At 35.3% G+C, this 23,482-nt stretch overlaps 1 protein-coding gene across 2 annotated transcripts in view; it reads left to right on the top strand.

Annotated features, from left to right (window-relative positions):
• Window positions 1–23,482, top strand: part of Dcr-2 (Endoribonuclease Dcr-2) — a 247,146-nt gene that overhangs the window by 221,293 nt on the left and 2,371 nt on the right. For both annotated transcript variants that reach the window (XM_089101646.1, XM_089101647.1), the window contains exons 19-22: window positions 25–324; window positions 6,136–6,356; window positions 15,955–16,120; window positions 20,025–20,106. In XM_089101646.1, the coding sequence (XP_088957772.1) occupies window positions 25–324; window positions 6,136–6,356; window positions 15,955–16,120; window positions 20,025–20,106 (769 nt within the window). The remainder of the gene's footprint in view (window positions 1–24; window positions 325–6,135; window positions 6,357–15,954; window positions 16,121–20,024; window positions 20,107–23,482) is intronic.

Raw genomic sequence — 23,482 nt, 5'->3', positions numbered from 1 at the left:
TTCAAAATATTTTTTATTTCTTAGGTGATAATCATACCAAGCAGTTTATTCGCTCAATTGGACTGAAAGTGACCCCCTTCTCCTATGAAGAAGTCTCCAATCTAGTTTGTCCACCATTCAATAAGAACTTTGAGCCGAAATTACTTGCGCAGAAGATTCAAGAGGAGGAAAAGTTCTTCCGCTTTATAGAAGAAACGATTGGATACACTTTTGAAAACATTGGGTTTCTCGCTCAGGCAATGACTCATCCCTCGTATCCCCAGACTCATTCAATTGTTGCGGAGTGCTATCAGAGGCTAGAGTTCCTTGGTGACGCAGTCATTGGTAAGAAGGAGTGCTTTTTTATCCTTTTATTAATTATAAAGGCACTTGTATGATAAACGCCCTACCGCTCAAGTTGTTCATTCATTGGGGCACTATAGAACCGATTTTTTTTTTCGTTAGTTTCTTTCAGGTTAGTGTGAGACAAGACAAAGAGAAGTGACAGAATAGATGGAAAATATATAATTTGGGCTATATGTTTGCACATTAGGGGCTGGGGGTAAAGTATTTGGACAGTGTGAAGTTAGAAAACAATTCTTACTTCATAATATGCATAATATTCGTACCTAATAAATTAGGCATGCAGACCCGCTATACTTTACCCCCTTCCCTAATGTGGAAATATATAACCCAAATTTGTTTCTAAAGTATCATATTTTTATAATACTTAGGTATATTTCATTAGGATTAAGCGTCAGAGAAACAGGTTCTTCTTAGAGCAAGACTATTAGGTCGGGGCTATATCATACAAGTACCATTATATGAAAGCGGAAATAAAAATCATGAAACTGTTTTTACAAATTAAGATTAGTTTTAAAATTTCCTCATAATCTAATGTATTTATCATTTGCTAGGGTTTTTTCTAATTCAATATAATTAGATAATTTCTTAAACCACATCGGCTTTTCAAAGAAAGAAAATGATCAAAAATGGGGTTTCTAAAGGCCAAACGTTAATACTGAAGAAACACACAAAGCGAATATCTCGAGAGAACAATCGCCTCTCTTCTTCAGTGTGAACAAAATAATATAAACAAGGAAAATGCCGAAGAAAAAAACAAAAAACAAGCGCGGAAAGTCAACAAAACCAATTAAAAACCAATGAAAAAACCAGCCAAAAAATTAAAAGATAAATACAATTCAATAAAAGACGAAATTATAAGAATTAAAATCAAATACCTAACAATCATAAAGTGAGTCATTTGCCAATAGCCGCGATTTGCACAAAATCGCGGCTATCGGTTTTTCTGAACTGCCATCGGTGGACACTACCGAACAACTGTTATTCGTCAGTATCAGTTCAACTTTCAGTTGAAAAAACTCGTTTTTTTGTTTAATTAAACATAAGCTCTGGGAGAATATCAAGGCTTCCCAGCCGGGAGCACACTCGTCCATTTGGACTTCCAAAGATTTTTTGTAGATACGGGTTGCCCTTTCCGAGATGGGTAAATTAAAATTTTAAGGCTATTTTGCCCCTGATTTAATGAGCTTTTTCTAAAAAAAAAAAAAATGTGATGGATAAGCAAGATGTGAGATCAACGTGGGCCTACATGGCTTTTATGAGAAATACTTCATCCTTACTTTTTATAATATATTGCAATTAAAACTAATCGGAATAATAGCTACCATTAATGAATCAGCCACAATTTTTCTCACGAGACAGTTTTTAGAAACACATTTTTAAATTTTTGGTAAGGGGAAAAAATAAGGGGAATGTCTGTAAAATATATGTTTTGCACCTCCTCCAGGGATAAAGAATGGTAGATCCTCTTCAGGGGTTTGAGACTTGACTGGTTATCTCTTATGAAGAGCTTTAACCTGGGCACGGGCACAGGATTTTGTTTCAGCAGGGAGGGCTCACAAGTCAGCGGATGTGTCTGTTTGGGTAGGTATCAAAAACCTCCAGTACTGTTCTTTAAGACGACAAATGTTCAAATGTTTTGTATCAATGTAGAGGGGGGATATACCCCAAATCTCACTTTATTTCTTGAATTATATATGGGTTAAACTTGTAGTAGGTGCTGGAATTGTGACAACTCATAATTTCGGAAGCATTTTGGGTGTAGAATGAAAGATTTTCTTCATATTTAATTACCTGTACAGACGATGGGGGGCTGGAGACATCCTCTAAGAACAATATTTATCAAAATACCACCCTTCCCCGGTGAAACTGTTTGTTTTGTTTATTTATCACACTGTTTCTTGATAGGTGAAATGATCACTTGGGTTATATTGCATATCGACAATACATTTTTTATTTCATCTGCTTTCAAAAGCAACGGGTAAATGCAGTAAATGCAATTACTAGCTTGTTTTTTTCTATATATACATATATATACATATATATATTATTTAATTGTAGCTAGAAAATGTACAGACATTCTTTCAATATATATTTTTATTGAATCTGAATTGGTGGAAGGGGGTGGGGCGTAGACACCATCCAGGGCCCTCAAACTATAGAGACGTCAATCATGATATGATTTTTATCTAAACAATGTATAGCCATCCAATTAATTTATCCATGAAGAGAAATTATCAGGGCTGCCACAAGGTCCCTAAAGTCCCTAAAACTGGAGAAGGTCCTTAAATTTCCCTAAACTCCCACAGTCTCTTTTTGCAAGGTCAACTTCAACTAAGATGTCTTTTTGGTTTGCTAGATAGATTTAATGTCCTTGGGCTCTGAAGTCGCTTAAGCTGCCACCCATTTTTGTATTTTGTTTTTTTTTTAGATGTGGATTCCGAGAGATTCGATATTTTTTCCCAGTTTGTTCTTGATGGACTAATAGCTTCACCAAAGTAGCCATTGATGTCAAAGTAGCCATTGATGTCAAAGTAGCCATTGATGTCAAAGTAGCCATTGATGTCAAAGTAGCCATTGATGTCAAAGTAGCCATTGATGTCAAAGTAGCCACTGATGTCAAAGTAACCACTGATGTCAAAGTAGTCATTGATGTCACAGTATTCATCTGGATGTCACAGTAGTCACTGTTGTCAAAGAAGCCACTGATGTCAAAGAAATCATTGGATTCAAAGTAACCCCTTATTTCAAAGAAGACATTGATGTCACAGAAGCCATTGATGTCAAAGTAACCATTGATGTCAAAGTAACCATTGATGTCACAGTAACCACTTTAGTCACAGTATTCACTTGATTCAAAGTAGTCACTGTTTTCAAAGAAGTCACTGATGTCAAAGAAGCCATTGATTTCAAAGTAACCACTGATGTCAAAGTAGCCATTGATGTCAAAGTAGCCATTGATGTCAAAGTAGCCATTGATGTCAAAGTAGCCATTGATGTCAAACCCAACCAAAAAAGCGAAAGCATTTTTATGCTTCCAATGTTTCATCTTTATGCCTTTATGTAGTATAAGATTGATATACTCGTGTTAATACTCATGGCATATTGCTCTGGGCTTGACTACGAAGTGTGAGGTTTCAAATCTTAACTTGAACCTTTTTCTGCAAATGATGTAAAAACGAGTAGTATATGGGCATGCTACTTTCTTCAGCAGTAAAGTACTCTCCCATCATCAATCAAAACAAAGGCTGTGAAACAAAATTTTAGTTTCAAGCTATGAAAGTTGTGTCAAGATCTAGAGAGAGTTTGAAAAAAAGTGAAGAACACCGATGGAAGCTAGCATAAAAGGCAGAAAAGGAAAAGCAAATGCTTGCTGAGCTTTTTCTAACAACTGAAGAAAAGAGGCTCTTGAAAAGTCATTACGAGAAAAAATAAACCGCTAAGTACAAGGAGGAAGCTTCTGGTAATAAGTTTGAAGAAGCCAGAAATTGGCTTTAAATGGGCATTGAGAAGAAAGACCTGATTGAAATTCGCTTGCCCAAACCATTTAGGATTGATCGCTTGGGTTGCACACCAGACAGAAAAAGGAATCAGCAGCTATTGAAAGCAACTAGGTACTTATTTGCAGAAATAAAGGCAGTTGCTGATAACTACACTTTTGAAGGTCTAAAGCCGTGATTCCCAGTGTGAGGCGCAGGCCCTACCAGTGGGGCTTGGCAATATTTTGGTGGGTCATGGGCAGAACATGTCTACCCTTGATCTGGCTATTATTTAGAGTCTTAATTGTGATAAAACATTTTTCATGTGAATGACGCCACATTCATATGCATTTAAAGGGCAAAAATATTCATGGTTGTATTATAATGATGTCGTATATTATATAAAACGTGTCATATTCAGACAATTTTTCAAGGATACCAGGTGAATGGCATTTTAAGCTTCCTACAAGTGAATACACGTAAACTTTTGAATAACAAAATTTAAATATTACGAGATGGGTTCGGAACCACTGATCTAAAGGGAGCAAAGCCAAAGCCAGAAAAAAACAACACGCAAAAAGTGATTTTGAAATGTTGCGGTCTTGTGATGATTTTCTGGTCATTAGTCAAAGCAATAACTTGTGTATTTTTCGAATTTCTGTACATTCATAGTCGAAAATCAAGAAAAAATTAACCAGAGAAGATCCAAATGGAAAGTCAAGGGTTCGGGTCTTATTGATATTGCCCATGTCTTTCGAAAAGATGATGACACTTCATTGCCGACCAGAAAGGTTTCAGATTTATGAGACATCGATTTGAATATCGAGTATGATGTTGATTGTGTCATTTATACAGTACTTTTTTGGGTCAAGAACTTCTCTAAAGGTCTCTTTTTCTCCGCCAAAAAATCCCTAAAGTCCCTATTTCTGATTCGTTGAACCTGTGGCAGCCCTGCATTATCCAGAGATACTTAATGTATATGACCATGGAGGAGGACTTGCCTTGGGTCATAAAATTTCACCTGTAGGATCTAAATGGGTGGGTTAGAGGTTTGTCACAGGTTCTAGGACCACGTTCAGGGCTCTTAAACTATAGAACTATAGAAATGTCAATACTAGCATGATTTTATACCTGAACAAGGTGTAACCTTCCACTTAATGAGTCCATCAAGAGACATTATCCATGGATTCTTAATGTATTTGGGGTCTTGTAGGGGAACTTGGTTCCTAGAATTCCTCACGGGTGATGACAGCCCTTATTTGTTTTCGTATATAATAAACTGTAGATTTTTCTATCTAATCTAAACGGGTAGGTTGGAGGTTTGTTAAAGTTTGTAGGAACCCGTCTGGGAGTATTAAACTAAAGAGAGGTCAATCCTGGCATAATTTTTAGTTGAGAAAGGGTATAACATTCCACTTAATATATGCATGAAGGGTATGGATAAATTTTCCATGGATGCTTAATGTATCCGGAGTTATGTAGGGGGACTTGGGTCCTAAAATCAAATGGATTAAGGCTCAATCTTTAATCTGATTCACAAAAAGTGTAACGTGTCTGTGTAAATGGAGCTGGGTGCCGCAGACCCTAAGGTCCCGTCAATGACCCCCAAGGTAAGTTGATTGCTATCAGTCCTGATACGATTTTGATTTCATGGATTAGCAGCTGGCCAATGTTTCTTCTGATTTGGCCATCCCCTCTCTGGGTGTGTCAGATATCATGTCGCTCCTAGATCTATACTATAGTGGCTTTTAGATCATTTTGATTTAAACGGGTGCCGCTAATCCGTGTCAACATTTCAAAAGATCGCTAAATCTCTCAAGTTTTGATTAAATTAACTCTATCCCAGCCTTCTACCATTGTCCATTCTTTAAGGTGAGGATGGGATAAAGGAATAATAAATTGCCCTTAGGAGATACATCGACTCTGACCCCTAATTTCAAATATTAAGTCGGATCTTTCTCCACTGTATTAATTTTAGTACTTTTGAATATTTATATTAATTAATTAAAAGGTATATTTACCTATATTTTATCCGACTGAAAAAAAAATTCGCAAATCAGATTTAGGGCTGGTTAAGTTCTGTCAGTTCTCAAGTGCCCTAAGTTTGATTCTCAACTGAGAATACTGGCATAAACACTCAATGTTTCAACACTGAGTGTTGAAACACTGTTTTTTTCCCTGCATTATTGGTCATTGAGCCTTGCGGGGAGAGAGGGGGGTATTTGATGTTGAATGTTTTTTTTTTTTTTTATTAATAAGTCTTATTTAAGTTCACATCGACTCTACAACCCTGGTGATAAAATCCCTCTTCTAGATTTTTTGATAACGTGTGCCATCTACAACAACCCGCGAAAATTTGGCCCAGGAAAATTGACTGATTTACGTTCAGCATTGGTCAACAACACAACTTTTGCATGCATAGCTGTTCGAAATGGATTCCATAAATATTTCAAACGGACCGCTACCGCTCTAGATGTTCAAATTGAAAATTTTGTCAAAAACCAAAATGATATCAATCATCAAGTCGAATTTTTTGTAAGTATTTTTTAACTTCTTAAGTATTTCTTATGTAAGTTTTTAAGTATTTTTTAAGTGCAAGTAATTTTAAGTTAAAAGCATTTTTTAGTATAATTTTCTAAGTTTTAAGGTGTCTTGTAAAATCTAGTCCGTGCAGCCACATACCTTAACGTTATTTTTTCTTTCAAAGATCTATTCACACGCACCTCCCCCCCCCTCTTTCGTGCAAGTAGTCTACACAAATGAATTGTTATGTAATAATTTGTTTTTACCTTTTAATTTAATTAAACATAAACTAATTTAATCATTTATAATTAATTTATCAATCTATTTATTGGTTACCCATCAAAGACAAAGAGGGAAGAAACCCTTCGACGCAGCATCAAAATCAGAGAAAAAAGACTCAGACAAGACATTCAACATTCATACATCAGTCAAGACCAAAAATATTTAATAATTAATATATATTTGATACAAAATATAATTTTACATAATATAATATATAACTTAATACAAATGCAAAATATGATATAATACAAAATATAGTACATAATTTAATACAAAATATAGTATAGACGTCCAAAGAAGGAGCTGAATTGCAATTTTATTTAAAGAAAGCTCCGAGACGTTTATCGATTATAAAAGTATGATCTACTGTTACTAAACAAGAAACAGGGTTTTTTTTTTCAAATGAAAATGAAAAGTGACAATAAAGCTTAAAACAAACAGAAGTTATTCCGTATATGCTGAGGCTGCCTCCTCCCCAACCCCTTGCTCTTTACGCTAAAGTTGTGTAGTACTTTAAAAATATTTTTAATCAATTAAACGACCTTTGTGTTTTAGCATTCCTTCTTAAGTAACTGGGGCAAAAGGTCAAACTTAAGCGTAAAGAGCGCTATATTGAGGAGGGGGCAGCCTCCGTCATATATGGAATAATTTATATTCATTTTAAGTTTTAATATCGCTCCTTGCATTTGAAAAAAAAACTTGTTTTTTTTCTTTACAAGGCGGTACCCAGAGGGGGGGAGTTTGGGGGCTTGACCCCCCCCCCCCCCGAAATGTTTGTTTGACTCGTAAAAAAGTAAAAATATGAAAATAAATAAATTTTGTATGCGTTTTTTGTGTAACCGCCCCCCTTCATGATAGCTGATGCGAAATTATACATTACTGTACATAATTTGATTGAACATAAAGTGAACCAACTTGGTTAAATGAAGCTTTAAACTGAGTGTCAATATTAACTGTTTAATTTGTATGGCTCTTTTTAATTTATTCTTTTTTTCATAAATAGTAATTTTTTAATTTATTTATTTTTTAATTTATTTACTCGACTCTTTAGGAACAAATGCGTCATTTTGCGTTATTACTGCTTCTGAAACATGAAATCTCAATATATAGTTTTTTGATTGGGTATCCCAGAATTTTCAATCGATTGCAATTTTTCCCTTTTTGGATCAAAATTGTTGTTTGGTGCCACAAAATGGCGCAAGACACCACTTTACTGTGGCAAAGTCTTTTTGGCTGCTCTAAAAGGGTCCTTGAATTTGTTTCTGTTTGAATGAGCTGTCTTCTGATATTTTAGAATCGTTGGTTCGATGCCATAATCCCTGGGAAAAAAACGAAAATAAACGTGCATTCGCGATCTTACATTTTGAAAAAAAGAATAAAATTCTATATTTTTGTGGATGGGACCGTAAAATATCTACAAAAGGGTTCATGGATGTATTAAATGTAATTATTTATTTTCATTTGGATTACCTTCATTTGAAAATGATTGCCGCGAAAAGAACAGACACTGTTTTGGATACTTTACTCCCTTCTGATTATCTACCCCTGCCTGCCCATGGACCGAGCTCTCACCAACAACTAAACCTAATTGACCATGGTGGTCTTCAAATCGCCACCTGGAATATTTTGATGCTTAACTTCCCTGCATCAAAAGTCGTTCCCGCTCGGGAATTGAGAAGCAATAGAATCTCAATAGCAGATATCACCGAGACACATCTTCTCGGCGATAACTCTGAATCCATTGGGGATGGATATTACTTGCTTGGGTCTGGAAACCTGTCAGTCCGCCAGAATGGTGTTGGCCTTGTGATGACTGCGAACGTAAAAAAGTGTCTTATATCATCCCAGCAAATCTCTGACAGGATAATGATAGCACGGCTTCAGCACAAGCATAGGAAGTGCAGTATAATAGTGTGTTACGCCCCAACCAATGATGCTGATGAGCCTACAAAAGACGAATTTTACTCTCAGTTGTCAGCGTTATTCTCCTGGATATGTCGCGATGACATTATCACTCCACTGATATCACTCCATGGATATGTCGCGATAAACTTTAACGCCACTGTCTCAGACCCAGCTGGCATATGGTTTTGTATGATAGGTGGAGCGACTCCAGACCATGTCAATGAAAAAGGTACCCGTCTTTTGTTACTTTGCGCAGCAAATAACCTCGCTATCTCAAACACATACTTTCAAGGGAAGAGGATACACAAACAGACTTAGTACAGCAACGACGTGAAAATCAAGAAGATGATAGATTATGTCATCGTAAGTCAGAGATGGAGATCGTCTAACACCAGCTGCCGAACGAACAGGAGAGGTGAACTAGGCAATACTGACCACAGACTCGGAGGTGCATATCTTCGTCTAAGTCTCAAGAAATGTGAGTCAGGTGCTAGGGTTCCCTGCTTCATTCTCCACAGTCTAAAAGATTGCAGTATATCTTAAAAACTGCTAAGTCCTCTGTTGGTCGAAGGCAGTCACGCAAATATCAATGGCTTGTCAGACGAAACCCTGAAAGCTATAGAACAACGCTGGCAGGCTCGCCTCAGTGGTAATATGTCAGCATTGTGTGAGAAATAAACTCTTCCATCGCGACAAGAAACAGTTCGTCCAAGGCAAGACCAAGGAGCTAGAAAATGCCACCGGCAAAGACGACATTGGGGCACTATATAGGCATCTCAATTCAATTCAATTTATTCGAATAAAAACATGACACAAACAGCAATAATGTTAAGGACCAAAAAAAGAAAAAAATTTAAAGTAACACTGAAAAAAAAATAATAGAAGAATAAAACATGGTTAATTAGAGCAAATTTGTTAAAAATGGAAAGATTAAATTATAATATCAAGTTTTGTTACATTTTTATACAACTTGCAAAAACTTGTGGCAAGTTCAATACTGGAGGGAATTTTGTTCCATTGAATAATAGATTTGTAAATGGGAGATTGCTAGGCAGCACTTGAAACGCATTTAGGAATTTTAAAGGCTCTATTGGATGAACGGAGACAGTGGGCTTCCGAATTATTAATATTATAATAGGTTAGGATTTGAGGTGGAAGATTATTGTGGAAAGCAGAGTAAGCAGGCGATAAATTTAGTTTTGTATGATTTGATCAAGTGGAGCTATGCCAAAATCTGAATACAAATCACGAGTTGGAGATAGACAGGGAAGCCAAAAAACTGCTTTAATGGCGCGGTTTTGGGCAAATTTGAGTTTTTTAGTGAAGGACCGTTTTGTATTTCCCCAAACTGATCCGCAATAAGAAAGGCAAGGAAAAATAAATGAATACTAGAGGGTAATTAGGATGTCACGAGGAAAAAAATAATTCACACGGTTAATCACAGCTACATGTCTCAAAATTATTGATGTGATGTAAGAAATATGATTTGAGAAGGACAAGCATGAGTCAATAAATACACCAAGAAACTTGGCAGCCTCCACTTGTGGGAGGATGTCGGAGGAGTACTTGAGACCAAGAGCAGGTTGAATTACGTCTTTGTTGTAGGGGGTTCTGAATAATACTATTTGACTTTTTTTGCTATTAATGGTCATGTTATTCGTAAGGCATCACGCCTGGACTCTGTTCAGAAGGACTTGGGCAGAGGTTATTGCCAATGGTAGATTGGTGCCAGTGATGAAGAAGTTTTTGTCATCAGCAAATAATACAGGATACACTGAAGGGCCCAGGTCTATAACAAGATCATTGATATATAGGAGAAATAAAATAGGGCCTAGAACGGGGCCTTGCGGGACACCCTTCCGAATAGGTAAGGGCTGAGAGGATACTCCACCCAGGCTCACACTCTGTACCCTTCCAGATAGATAAGAATCAAACCAAGAGAGGGGAACACCATGAATAGCGTAACTATTTAATTTACTTATTAAAATACTATGATCGACCATGTCAAAGGCCTTAGAAAAGTCCAAAAATAAGCCCAATACAGTTGTTTTAAGGTCGAGTTGTGAGCGTATGAACTGTGTGGCGTCAATTAGAGCATGAGAAGTTGAGAATTTCGGCCTAAAGCCATATTGGTGAGGAGAAATCAAGGATACGGAGTGCTGACTGTCAAACAGAAAGGGAGACAGACGTCTGAAGATGATTCTCTCGAGCACTTTGGATATAACAGGAAAAATTGAGATTGGACGATAATTACCTATCTCAGTTGGATCACCCTTTTTAAGAACTGGGATAACAATGGCTGACTTTAGTAAATCAGGGAAAACTCCGTGGGTTAAAGATAGGTTAGCAATGTGCTCGATGGGCTCGTAAACAAAAGGAGATATGGTCTTCAGGAGCTTATTACTTAATCCAAGACAGTCAGGAGTAAAACTATTAGGGAGAAAACCGATGATTTGAAGTACCTCATTGCTATCAGTTTGGCAGAAAAACATGGATCTAAAATTGAAGCAAGGGAAAACAGCCTGTGAGGAGGAGCGGGAGTCAGTATGAGGAACATTCGAAAAATAATTATTAAATGCATCAGGTGCATGTAAAGGGTCAATTAATCTACCATTTGTGTCTTTAAGGCGAATAGGTATAGACTTTGATTTTCTATTTTTTGAAAGTATATCATTAATGGTGGACCAAATCTTTTTCAGGTTTCCTTTGCAATTGAGAATTTTTGTATAATAATAATTTTTCTTCGCTTCACGGATGAGTTTAGTGTATAAGTTTTTATAATGTTTATAATTAGATAGGTCAATATCACTACTGGTCTTACAGGCTAACTTATATAATTTTTTTTTATGATATGAGTAGACAATCAGGCTATGTTACATCCAGGGGCATATTGGGATATTTTTCCGGTTGGGTTTACGAATAGGAAAAGTTGAATGGATAATCTCACTTAGCCTTTGCGCAAAACCATTTGTGGCAGAATTTACCTCTTGACAATTTAAGACATCAGACCAGTCAGTGGTTCTTAAGCAATCGATAAAATGGTTTATATTTGCAGAACTGTAATTTCGAGTAGGTGTTGGGATATTAATTCTAGACCGTAGAGGTAGTGGTTGCGAAGGTAGTGACAAGTAAATAGGAAAATGGTCTGACAGATCCGAAAATATTATATTTGAGGACAGGTCATTTCCCAGGGAAGTGGATACAAAAATGTTGTAAATTAATGTTGAAGTTGATCTCACAGGATCGACTCTACTGGGGAAAAAAATTGTGGGTAGAAGACCACTCGCGGTTACCGATTCAAAAAAAATGTGTCAGATTCAATATTTTTACCAACATTGAGTAGGTTGCAATTAAAGTCCCCAAGAACTATTGCCTTTTTATGGGGTAGGTTAATAAAATTAGAAAAATCATCAAAAAGATTACAAAAACATGAGGTCGGAAATGGAGGAGGTTTATAAAATAAGGACAGTATATAGGAATTTTGGCCGATAACTATGTTTACAATTATTGAATAAATACATCTGAGATTTATTTGTGTAGAGAAAATAGATTCGCACTCTGATAGCCTGGTAAAAATTACATTCGAACGGATGTAAAGTGAGATACCACCAGAACACTTTGTCAATCTCCTAGCCATATGGATTATTTGGTAACCAGGGAGTAAAAAATCACTAGTGTCATCATTATCGGAAAGCCATGTCTCTGTTAATCCTATTACATCAAAAGGGCAGACACCATTAAATCAAATTAAGTCTTTAAACTTGAGCCACTTATCCCGGATGCTTCTGATGTTGAAACAAAGAACATTAAGGGAATTATTATTTACTAGTTTTTGCTTCACATTGGTAGCAAAATCGAAAATATCAAGGTATTTACAGCTAGCATTTGTTAAGGTACCACGGGGGCTGCTTATAGGGTTGGCATGCTGATTATCATCTAGATCGGGATAATTAAAAGCAATGTTATTAGAAAGGGATAAATTAGTTAAAAACGAAAAGTCGCACATTAAATAGTCGTCAGGCGTTCTGATTGTGACTCAATCAGCCTATGTTGGCTTAAAACACTCTCAATTTGAATTTCCGTTTCTGAAACTATGGTCTCGCTGAAGTGGGTTTTTGCCAAATTCTTCAGAATAATGCATTTCAACTGATTGGGTAACTCTAATTGGGAGATGAGCATAGAGGTAACTGTAAAGCTGGTTAATTTAAAGTACACGTTTGATTCATCTTCCAAAGCATATGGAGAAACTGTGTGAAATCTGTGGGGAGTAATTCCAGGTAGCTTTGTCGGTCTTGATGTCTTTCCTTGTGCAGGATTTTCCGAAAGGGATTCTTCAGGTTTTTTGGGGGGGCACTTGCTATCAAGGGGAACCATGGATTAATTTTATTTCTGATGAGATTATTCTGAAAATTTTTAACACTAGGGGCAGCATTGGGAACTCTTGGTGTCCTGGGGGCTGCTGGTTGCCTGGGGCCTGTTGGTGGTTCAGGGGCTGTTGGTTGCCTGAGGCCTGTTGGGGGACGGGGGACTCTTGGTGTCCTTGGGACTTGCATTGCTACAAAAGGGATTGGAAGTTGTTGCTCTTTTGCTATTCTTAGTATCTCTGCCCTTTGTTTATATTTGGGACAGTTTCCTTTATCTAGGGACTGGTGCTTGCCCTTACAATTAGTACATACTGGGTCAAATTGACAGTTTGACTCATTATGGTCCTTGTCTAGGCATATCTTACAAACGTTGGAATCCCCTCTACAGTATTTATCTGAGTGCCAAAGCCTTAGACATTTATTACATTGTAAAGGTATTTTTGAGAAAGGCTTGAAAGATGTTTGCTGGCCAAAGAGGAATACTTTGTCAAAATTAGATTGTCCTTGAAGCTCGAAAAACACAGTCTTAAAGTTCAAGGTTTCAGTGGTTTCGCGGCCAAGGGTATGAACACTAGAGACCGGAATGCATTCACATTTTTCGTTCATCAATGCTTCCATCAGGTCCGAGTTTAGAAACGATTTAGGGACATTGTAGAGCACTATCTTTGTTTGTATCGGGGTTGGGGACCACAGGTGGGCTGTGACAACAACATTTTCAACACTTTTTAGCTCCATTACCTTTTTAACTGATGTGGGATCGTACAAAAGGATATCTAGGGATCCTGATCTGTTTATATTCATATTAACGTTGCAACGAATGGTCTTGAAGCGGGAAACTCGCAACTTTGGTAGATCACGGTTGGTAAACAAGCAATTATCAGATTGGGGAACTAGTTGAATAATTACCGGGGAATCGGCTGGATTTCTTGAAAAGTTGTTCGTGGTATCGGTTTGATGTATTATTGCTGAATCTGGTGGACTTTTTGTTCTCTGTCTTCTACGCTTAGCCGAGTTTACTATCTTAAAGCCTTCTTCCTCTTTTTCAGTATCAGTTGTTGAGGGGGATGGACATTGGGGGGTATCCATGTTTAGGGTAAGAATATTCTTCTGAGAGGTCGCTGGTACAATTGCAGCTGTAGGGGGGGTTCTAACAAGGGCTTTTGAAGATGGTTGAAATGGTGACTTACTCACATCCCTATCAGGAGGTTGTTTTGGAGGCTCCTTTTTTCCAAACATTTGAGCTATTCAAACTCACAAATTCGAACACTAATTTGAAATTGTTTCTCAATAAATTCAAAATAATCAACAGTAACGAGAAAAGTACCAGTAATCTGGTTTAGTGTTTACTAATCAGTTGCCAAGAAATTTAAATATTCACTATTTTAACAAAGTTAAATAGATTAATGGGTCACCTTAAGTCAAAGTATCCACAAGTCTTATCCAAGACAGGAATTATTCACGTTTTGTTCACAGGTTAGGTTGCAAAATTGCTGGTATCCAGATTATAAAAAATTCACAAGAGAAGTCTTATCAAAAACGTGAATTAATCACGTTTTTGTACACAGGTTAGGTTGCGAAATTACAGGAATCCAGATTATAAATAAATCACAGGAGAAGTGTCTCCTCTGAACCCTCAATCAAGACTCGAAGATCTCCGTGAACTTATTTCTAAGGAGATCACCTCAGATGGTTTCATAGTTGCTCCCGATGGATCCTCGTTACCGGATGAGTCAGTCCAGCTTGAGACATGGAAGGATCACTTCTCCACCCTTCTTAACTCCGACTTTGTCCCATATCCTGACCCAGATCTCATAAGAGCTGCATCGCTTGCGCCTACGATTCCGCTTGGTAGTAATGATGAAGAGCCTTTTTCCCTCGACGGATTAAATAGACCTATGAAGAGATTGAAAAATAACCGTACGCCTGGTTGCAGTAGAATATCTGCTGAGCTTCTGAAATTGTTGGTTTTGCCTTTTTGATGTGGCCCCAAACAATGTTCTGCACAGTGTGGCATACTGAGGATTGGCGGAATGGAATAATTCTACCACTATGGCAACGGAAAGAATCTAGGAGCCAATGCTCTAACTACAGAGGTATAACGTTGCTCTCCGTTCCTGCTAAATTGTTTACAATGACTTTCCGCGATAGAGCCCTTTGAAAATACTAGCAGGTTGAACTGTATAACAACTGAATTACTTAACTACTATATGTGGACAAAAGAAATTTTGAAAAGGATTTAAAGATGATCTGATTAGCTGGATGCGACTTTTAAAAATAAAACATACTGAAAAATACCATATTGTTGTTTTATGCATATCAAAAGTATTGAATTATTACATAATTAAAAAATATACAAAAATAGTCAGGTCCTTCATTAAAATAACAAATGAATTGAAAAAGAAAATTTTGATAACATATGCCCTCCCCCAAGAAAAACTGGAATAATATAAAAATCTATCAGAATCGTACAATTGCGGATATTGGGGGATGGCAAAATTATTGCAGAACATAACCCTCTTAGACTCATCATGTTCGTTTCTTCAAACTCTTCGTTGTTTTCTTAGAAGCCTGGGGAGACTTGCTTATTTGGGACTTCAAGCAATTTTTTTTTCTTTTTTTACATCTGAGTACCCCTTCGATATTTTAAGTATTTGTAAAAATGTATATATTAAGTTTGTTCTTCTTTATTCTTCATTTTTGTATATTGATTTATTATTTCTTTTTTTATATCACATTCTTCTTTCCGCTTTCTTCTTTCTTTTTTTTACGTCTGAGTATCTTCTTTCAAATTTTGAATATGTATAAATATATATATATATATATATATATATATATATATATATATATATATATATATATATATATATATATATATATATATATATATATATATATATATTATGTATTTAAGTTTTTTAAACTATATATTTGAAAGATTTTTGGATATTTTCAAATAATTGTAAATGTCAGCATTCTCTTGAACCACTGCAGTCTTAAGAGCCAAGTGCAGTCTATTCTCTGAAAATGATCAATGAATTTGCATTAACCACTTTTTTCAGCGTTTTTTGGTGAATGAGGAAGACACAATGGAGCTAGAGCAGATCGATGTGCCAAAGTGTTTGGGAGACATCATTGAATCTATATGCGGAGCTGTATACCTAGATTCAAAATTAAGTCTCGATGCCGTTTGGAACGTTGTTAACCGACTACTTCACAATGAAATCGGTAATTATATATATACAAGCTAACAAGTCTGTCGCGACAGACACCAAAAAAACCGTAGCGTACACTCTTGTGAGGACCATGGACAAACTCTTTAGCCCCTAACCCCTGACACAAAATTTGACACCCTTGTACCTTCCCTCATGAAAAAAGAATCTGTTACTGAAAATTTCAAGATCTTCCAGCCAAATATGTTCAATCATTTTTCTAAGCTGTTTTACCCCCTTAAACCCCCTTAAACACCCACCCCCACCCCACCCCCCAAAAAAAACAAAGAAAGAAAAAAAAAATAATTTTATTGTTAAGTTCAACTCGATCCCTGGGCCGTGAAACACAGGAGGGTAAACATACCAAAACTAAAACTAATATCAGTCTCAATCGTAATATAATCTACTAGAATAGTAGTGGATTTTTTCTTGATTTAGAAACCCATCGTATAAGTCACATAATTGCTGTCACAGCAATTATGTTGCTGTCACAGCAACAAGTCACATGCTGTCACAGCAGATATTTCTCTTTTAATTGAAAAAGAATCAAGAAAAAAGAAACACCTTACGTAGTGTTATCCTACTACTGTTAACAACTCAGTGCAGCACGAAGCCGCCTGAGGTCGACGCAGCTGTGCATCTTCCTCCACCGCTCCACTCTACCCAAAACCTAACTTTTTACTATGTGATATGTAGTTTTGATTCTCTTTAAGTCCTTTCCACCCCATTCAGGGACGAGCTTTTTGTTTGCCCCAAGATTGTTTGCAAAAAGCACAATCTTTGGCATCCTTTATATGTAAAGCTGGACCTAGCCTTCTTATGTTTTTTTTTCAACACAGCCCTGAATGATATATATAAAAAATGGGTTGGAACTGAATGATATAATAGAAAATGGGTTGGAACTGAATGATATAATAGAAAATGGGTTGGAACCACACTGTTCGTAAAGCCTGTTGTTTGAGATACGGTCGGTCAAATGGGTACTATCTCAAAGTTATCCACGTTTAAGAACCATACTTGACCACTGTCATTACCGTAACTTCCAATATTCTTTCCAATCTCAGTTCACTTACTTATCTTCCAAACTTGTTTTGAACTTTATCCTGCTGTAAGAGTGAGAAACAATAATTGTTGTTTATCAGGTGTGAGTTTCTTTCGATTTTTTTTTTTTTTTTTTTTTTTTTTTTTTTCTCATCTCAGCAGAAAAAGAATATACAAATAAGATAAAGTATTTATTTCATTGTTGCTCACCAGCTGAGAAACTATGAAACAGAATATAAAAAACGCTAGGATAACTGATCATTTCAAGGGCTATCTAATTTCTGCCTATATTTAAAATTGTCTACTTAAGTTGGTGCTTCTTTACTGTAATGGGGTTAGTAACAAATACTGAAACCGAACAATGACATAGCGTAGCATAACTAAATGTGTATGTTTGTCTTTCTAGATTTAAATAATTTATCACAATTTAATGTATTATTAGTTTTTACTTGGCTTTATCATTTTGTAAATTACTTTCCTTATAAAAGACTGATTAGAGAACTAATGAAATATTTCTCAGGTACATCCCTCTATTATCAGTCTAATTTCTCCTTTTGCTTTCATGAATTTGCATGACGTCAAATTTTGTGTCAAGCCATTCCAGGTTGTATGAACATATCGCTAAAAATAGTTTGACGTCACTTTTACAATATATACGAACATTTCCTGGCATTTCCATTAGGTGTTTAAAGAGAGCTTTAAGATGAGTATTATTAAATTTTTGCCATCGGGATTCAAGTCTCGTGTGCTGGAATAGCAATCACGTGGGCGATTAGAAAGTATAAAGAATCCGATATGAATGAAAGTTCAGAGAAAAGTGAATCCCAACCAGTCAATGAGGTTCAGGATGTTAATGTTCCAGCCTCAAAGGTGCCATTTCAAATCCAAAAAGAAATTAAAGTTGAGAGTAATACTCTGACTGACAAAAGTAAAGATAGTGGTGCAAGCAGTAAGAGCGGTGAAAGTATATCACCTACGGTAGAAGAAACTGTTGAGGTCGAAGACCGTAATGACGGAAAATCGAATCCAAAAGTCAGAAGGCTTCTTGCTCCTAACTGTCTTAACTGGCTCACTGGCTTAACTTTTTCGAACAGCAAGTGTTTCTGCCACTGGGTGACAAATGGTATACCTACGAAGTCTCAAGTACAAATTTTTAAAGAGGAATTGATCACCCGTCTAACAAAATATATCCAAAGTATCATAGCATTTTGCTATCATCCAGCCTCAAAGAAGCCTGTTGAAATTCGAAAAGAAATTAATGCAATAAAAGAAATATTGACCGGTCTTGTCATAGCAGAATCGTTGCGTGTCAACGAACAAACAAATGAAAGTTAAACCGACAAATGTAAAAGAAATCCTTGCTGTGATGCTAGCAAAAAAGACCAGAAAATGTCTCGAAATAGCTCTCCAATCAAGCCAAAAAGAACCGAAGAAGAAACCAAAAGCGAGTTGCTGAGGAGGGTTCTATCTGAGAGGCATCGATTTCGTCGATGTCGTTCGAGTTCGTCTGAAAATAAATCTGATGACTCAGCCGTATGGAATTAACGGTTAAGTTAGGTTAAGTAAGATGAAGTTAAGTTAGGTTAAGCTAGGTTAACTTAGTTTTCGTCTTATGTTGTATTATTTTTTGTCTTAGTTGTCTTATTATATTTATGTATTTTATTGTAAACAATTAAAATAATAATATACATATAATGATTCATTTTATTACTTCAGTTTCTGTGAGCTACAGTTCGCTCCTTAATGTAATAATGCAAAATAGATCTTTTGATCAGACGAGGCACAAAAAAAAAATTTCGAACCTCATATCTTTTTTCAGTCCCAATTTATAAGTTTTATTATTTCTTAAACTTAAGAAGTAAAACCTTGATATAGATTGAAATTCTACTGAAATAACAGAAATTGCATTTTCAAAAACTAAAGTCAATGAAAAAGAGACTGAAAACTCAAAACTAAGGTAAACATTTTTGGTTATAATTCAAATAGGTATAGATGTTACATGTTAGCAGTCTTCTAAGCCCTAGAAATAAGCAAAAAGTTGACATAGTAGCTTGGCAGTATCTTCCCAGGGTAGTCCTTGATTCATTCCAAAAGCTTTATTCACCTAACTAAACTATCTTCCAAGATAGCAAGAAGGATCTAAACTAGAATCCCCCCCCCCCCGAAAAAAACCCATATAACTAAGCACATAGTGCCTGAACTTAAACAGGTGTTACTATAGAAGGTACAGCAAACTTTTATTTTATTGCATTTTTTTTTTCATTCAATGCCCTGTTTATCTGATTTCGTACTAACATACATTAAAGGAGCTCTTTTTTTAACCTAGATTACCATATACAGTATCCTATTTTCACATGAGCTATTGGGTGCTGGCAATCTTGATACGTACTTACCACTTAACTGTGTATATTATTTTAACCAACCAGTATTAATAAATGTGTCCTGGAATACATTTACGAACATTCTCGATACTCAAGGACAACCAAACAAAAATCAATTTTTCGTATTTTTATGCGACATCAATATTGACATTTTTTTTTCAATATTGAAGTGAACTGTATATATTATTTTAACCAACCAGTATTAATAAACGAGTCCAGTAGTAAGTAAACGTTTAAGAACATTCTCCATACTGAAGGACATAACCAAACAAAAATCAATTTTTTATACTTTTATATGACATCAATATTGACATTTTTTCATAATAAATTTTTGACATTTTTCCTGCTTCTGAATTTGTTATAATATAACGGGAAACGAGTCTCCTTTTTTAGTTTCCTTCCTAATTTTGCTAAAATTGACCTCTAAATTGTTCATATATGACTATTCAAACCCCCTTTTCTGTTTTTAGTGTTTTTAGACATATTTTTCTCTTTCAGAGGAGTTTAGCAAGGAAATTCCGATTTCTCCAATAAGAGAACTATATGAACGTTTTCCTCAACAAGGAGCGCTCCAGTTCAGGTAAAACAACAACTTTTCTGCCATGTAGAAAAAATAACCAATAATTAACGCTAGATATACTTCCCCTAAGGGAACTAGGAGGAAATTTCACCTAGGAAAAACTTGGCAAAATTGGAAATATAGAACATACTTTTCTCTTAAATTATAAAAAAAAAGAATATTATTCAGCAATAATTACTACAAAAATATGATTCTAATCGTGACTGCACAAGGCTGCACAAAAGGGGTGGTATTAGAAACCTTCTAAGAACAGTGCAAAGGTTCTTCCCCCTAGAATTTGTATAGAAAAAGATGTAACTAACTCAACTTAAAGATGTAAATCATCAGCTTAAAGAATTCAAACATCCCTTAGGATCAACTTAACAAAAAGTAATAATTTTTGAAAATTGAGGTATAGTTGCAACTTTCAAACTGTCTCTATATTCTATTCCATGAAGATTCAATTTTCCATTGGTTTTTTGTGAAGAAAACAGTAATTTTGGATAGAAAATTAGCCACCAGATAAATAAATCTAAATTATTATTAGATAAAAGGTCAAAATAATGGAAAAAAATAGTAGGACTAATATACGACCGATTTGTACCATTAGGTTGAAAAATGTGTATTTTTGTGTATTATGTGGTATTAATGTTAGAGATGTTTGTATGTAGGGGTAGGGTCAACAACACTAAGAAGTATGTAAAGACTCCTTCGGGTATTTTTAATGCAAAAAGCAATGCGTATATGATAAGGCGTCCATAAGAAACGTCTAAGGGTTTTCTTTATGGAAAAGGTATTTTCTAGGGATATTTGATAACAGTAACTTTTTACGAAAATTCGAGTATTTTAACTTTTAATGGGGTATTTTGAAATTTAAATCTCCTCTTTATAGGCTAATGTACCGAAAATTTACAGCTTAGGCAGGTGTTTTTGAAAAGAAGATAATAATTTCATATAAAATGAAATTTTTGAGGAAAACTCAGGAAAAACTACGTGAATTATTTGTTTATTCGTTAAATTACTCTAATCCTCTTCGTTAAATTACTTAGTTAAATTACTTCGTTAAATTACTCTTATTCGTTAAATTACTCTTATTCGTTAAATTACTTAGTTAAATTACTTCGTTAAATTACTCTTATTCGTTAAATTACTCTTATTCGTTAAATTACTTAGTTAAATTACTTCGTTAAATTACTCTTATTCGTTAAATTACTCTTATTCGTTAAATTACTTCGTTAAATTACTCTTATTCGTTAAATTACTTCGTTAAATTACTCTTATTCGTTAAATTACTCTAGGCCTCTCACTGGGTTCACAATTATGAAAAACGTTCATATTTTTAACCTAGGTTCATAAATGGTTCATAATTTAGAAAAAAGATTCATACAGTTCATAATTTTCTTGTTATGAGCTGAAAAGCACTTGCGGTTGCTGTCTTTTTCCTTATAAAGGACAAGCGAAGCAAAAGTGCAAGAGTTTTATTTAAAACGTTTAAAAAGTTTTATTATATATCGGGGGAAATAGAGGTTGATGAAAAAGGATATGAAATGTGTAATTTAAGGTCATAATGGAAGGGGTGCCCTAGGGGGGAAGGGCAGCCTGAGATATCAGATGAACCTAAAAGGTTTAAGAAAATTGAATTGTAGTATACCTCTATTTTTATACCCTGGTATATTTTGGAATGCTCAATCTTTATATAATTTTAATAAATTGATTTTTTTTTTTTTTTTTTTTTTTTTTTTTTTTTTTTTTTTTTGTAAGAAAAGACTATTCTAAAGTGACATTAGATAAATTATGAGATATTTTTAAAGAAAATTTGAAGGTCACCGAGAGGAGAGAAGGTGGGATTTTAAATTAAAAAAAAAAAACATTTCTAACAATAACACTGCATGTTTTGTGAACAAACATTTTCTTCTGTTCAAAAAGACATTATTACATCTAACTTGGTTCCTATATTGCCCCTTCTTATCTTCTTTTGCTAGGCTATCTTTTAGTCTTTTTCTCTTTCTGGCTTAAGTCTTTGCTACCTTCATATGGCTTGAGTCTTCGCAATTTATATAAAACTTATACAGATAGTATTTATATAAGTTTATACATAAGTTATTTTTATAAGTTTATACAAGTTATGTTTAGCATAAAAAATAATGTCTGTTTAGTTTTTCCTCTGTATACATTCAACTAAATTAGCGTTGCTAAGACAGCGTGAACCTCTGCTGCAACCACTGTTCGCTGACAAAAGTTTTCCTTTGACTTTGTTTCTTCGCCATCATAAAAATGCTTCTTCCAGAAAATAGAAACGAGAACATTAACACAATCTATAGTGCTATTTCTAAAATACAAGTATGTACAAGATAAGGCCTCATTGCTTTGCCCAAAAATATAACAACTATTAATTGTCTTTTGTGTTGTTGATCTCCAAAATAATTTGATTCGATGTCTATCACCGAGTGAATAACACATTAGACACTTTACTGATAATTGCCAAGCTACGTCATTGCGCTGTACTATTATTATTTACAATCGTTACGAAACCATTTGCATGAAGACATATTTTCGTATTCTAAATGTATCAGAATTAAGACAAATATATAATCCCCCTTCTGAGGAGAAATAAGCTTTAAGATTCTTTCTTAGATGCCAAGCATTCTGATGACGCCTCGAATAATGAAAGTTTAGAGCACGCTAGTGCCTTTTGTATAAAGTTCAATAGTGTAACAAACTTTGACTCACGTCCTCGCGCATTGGGTACCCTTCTACTAAATTTCAAGTGAATGCACACTTTGTTGCGGAAGTTTGGTGGATATCAGAAGTGGTAGACGCCTCTCAAATTTCATCCGATCTGTTTCCTTATTTTAAAATTATGTGCCCCGTAAGTTCCAGGCAGATTTATGGTTGGAGAAGAAGGAGAATAAAGTCCCTTTCAAGCAAATAAAGCTCTTGCAATAAAAGAGGACGTATCTTCGAGGGTTCTCTGACCTATCTCATTTTTCACCTGAAATTGCACAGGCTGCAAATCATTCCACGTTTTTGATTGAACTGACGTGGAACATCCCTACCTTTCCACATAAAATTTGAAGGCTGGGGTTGTGGAGTTTGCTGAAGGGGCAAGTTTCAATCTTTTGTTTTTTCAACCATATAGATTGAAAATCCCAGCCGGATTCCCTTTTTAATAAAAAGGGCAACGCGCCCTCCACTCTGCTAACAATTTGGTACAGCAAGGAGCGAAGAGCAGGTTTTTATGGGTCTAAGGGCTCTAGCCGTATTCATTTTTATTTCAGTACTGCCCTAGACAGTTTGATCAAAACACCAGTTTCTTGTAGCCTATTGTTGAATTATAAGGTATTCAAAGGAATAATTATTCTTTTCTAGAATGCTAGTAGCCTAGACCTGAACGGCT

The sequence above is a fragment of the Artemia sp. Qi Xiang Cuo genome, chromosome 15 (genome assembly GCF_049724085.1).
Source record: "Artemia sp. Qi Xiang Cuo chromosome 15, ASM4972408v1, whole genome shotgun sequence".
Taxonomy (NCBI): domain Eukaryota; kingdom Metazoa; phylum Arthropoda; class Branchiopoda; order Anostraca; family Artemiidae; genus Artemia; species Artemia sp. Qi Xiang Cuo.
This window is presented reverse-complemented; position numbering and strand designations above follow the sequence as displayed.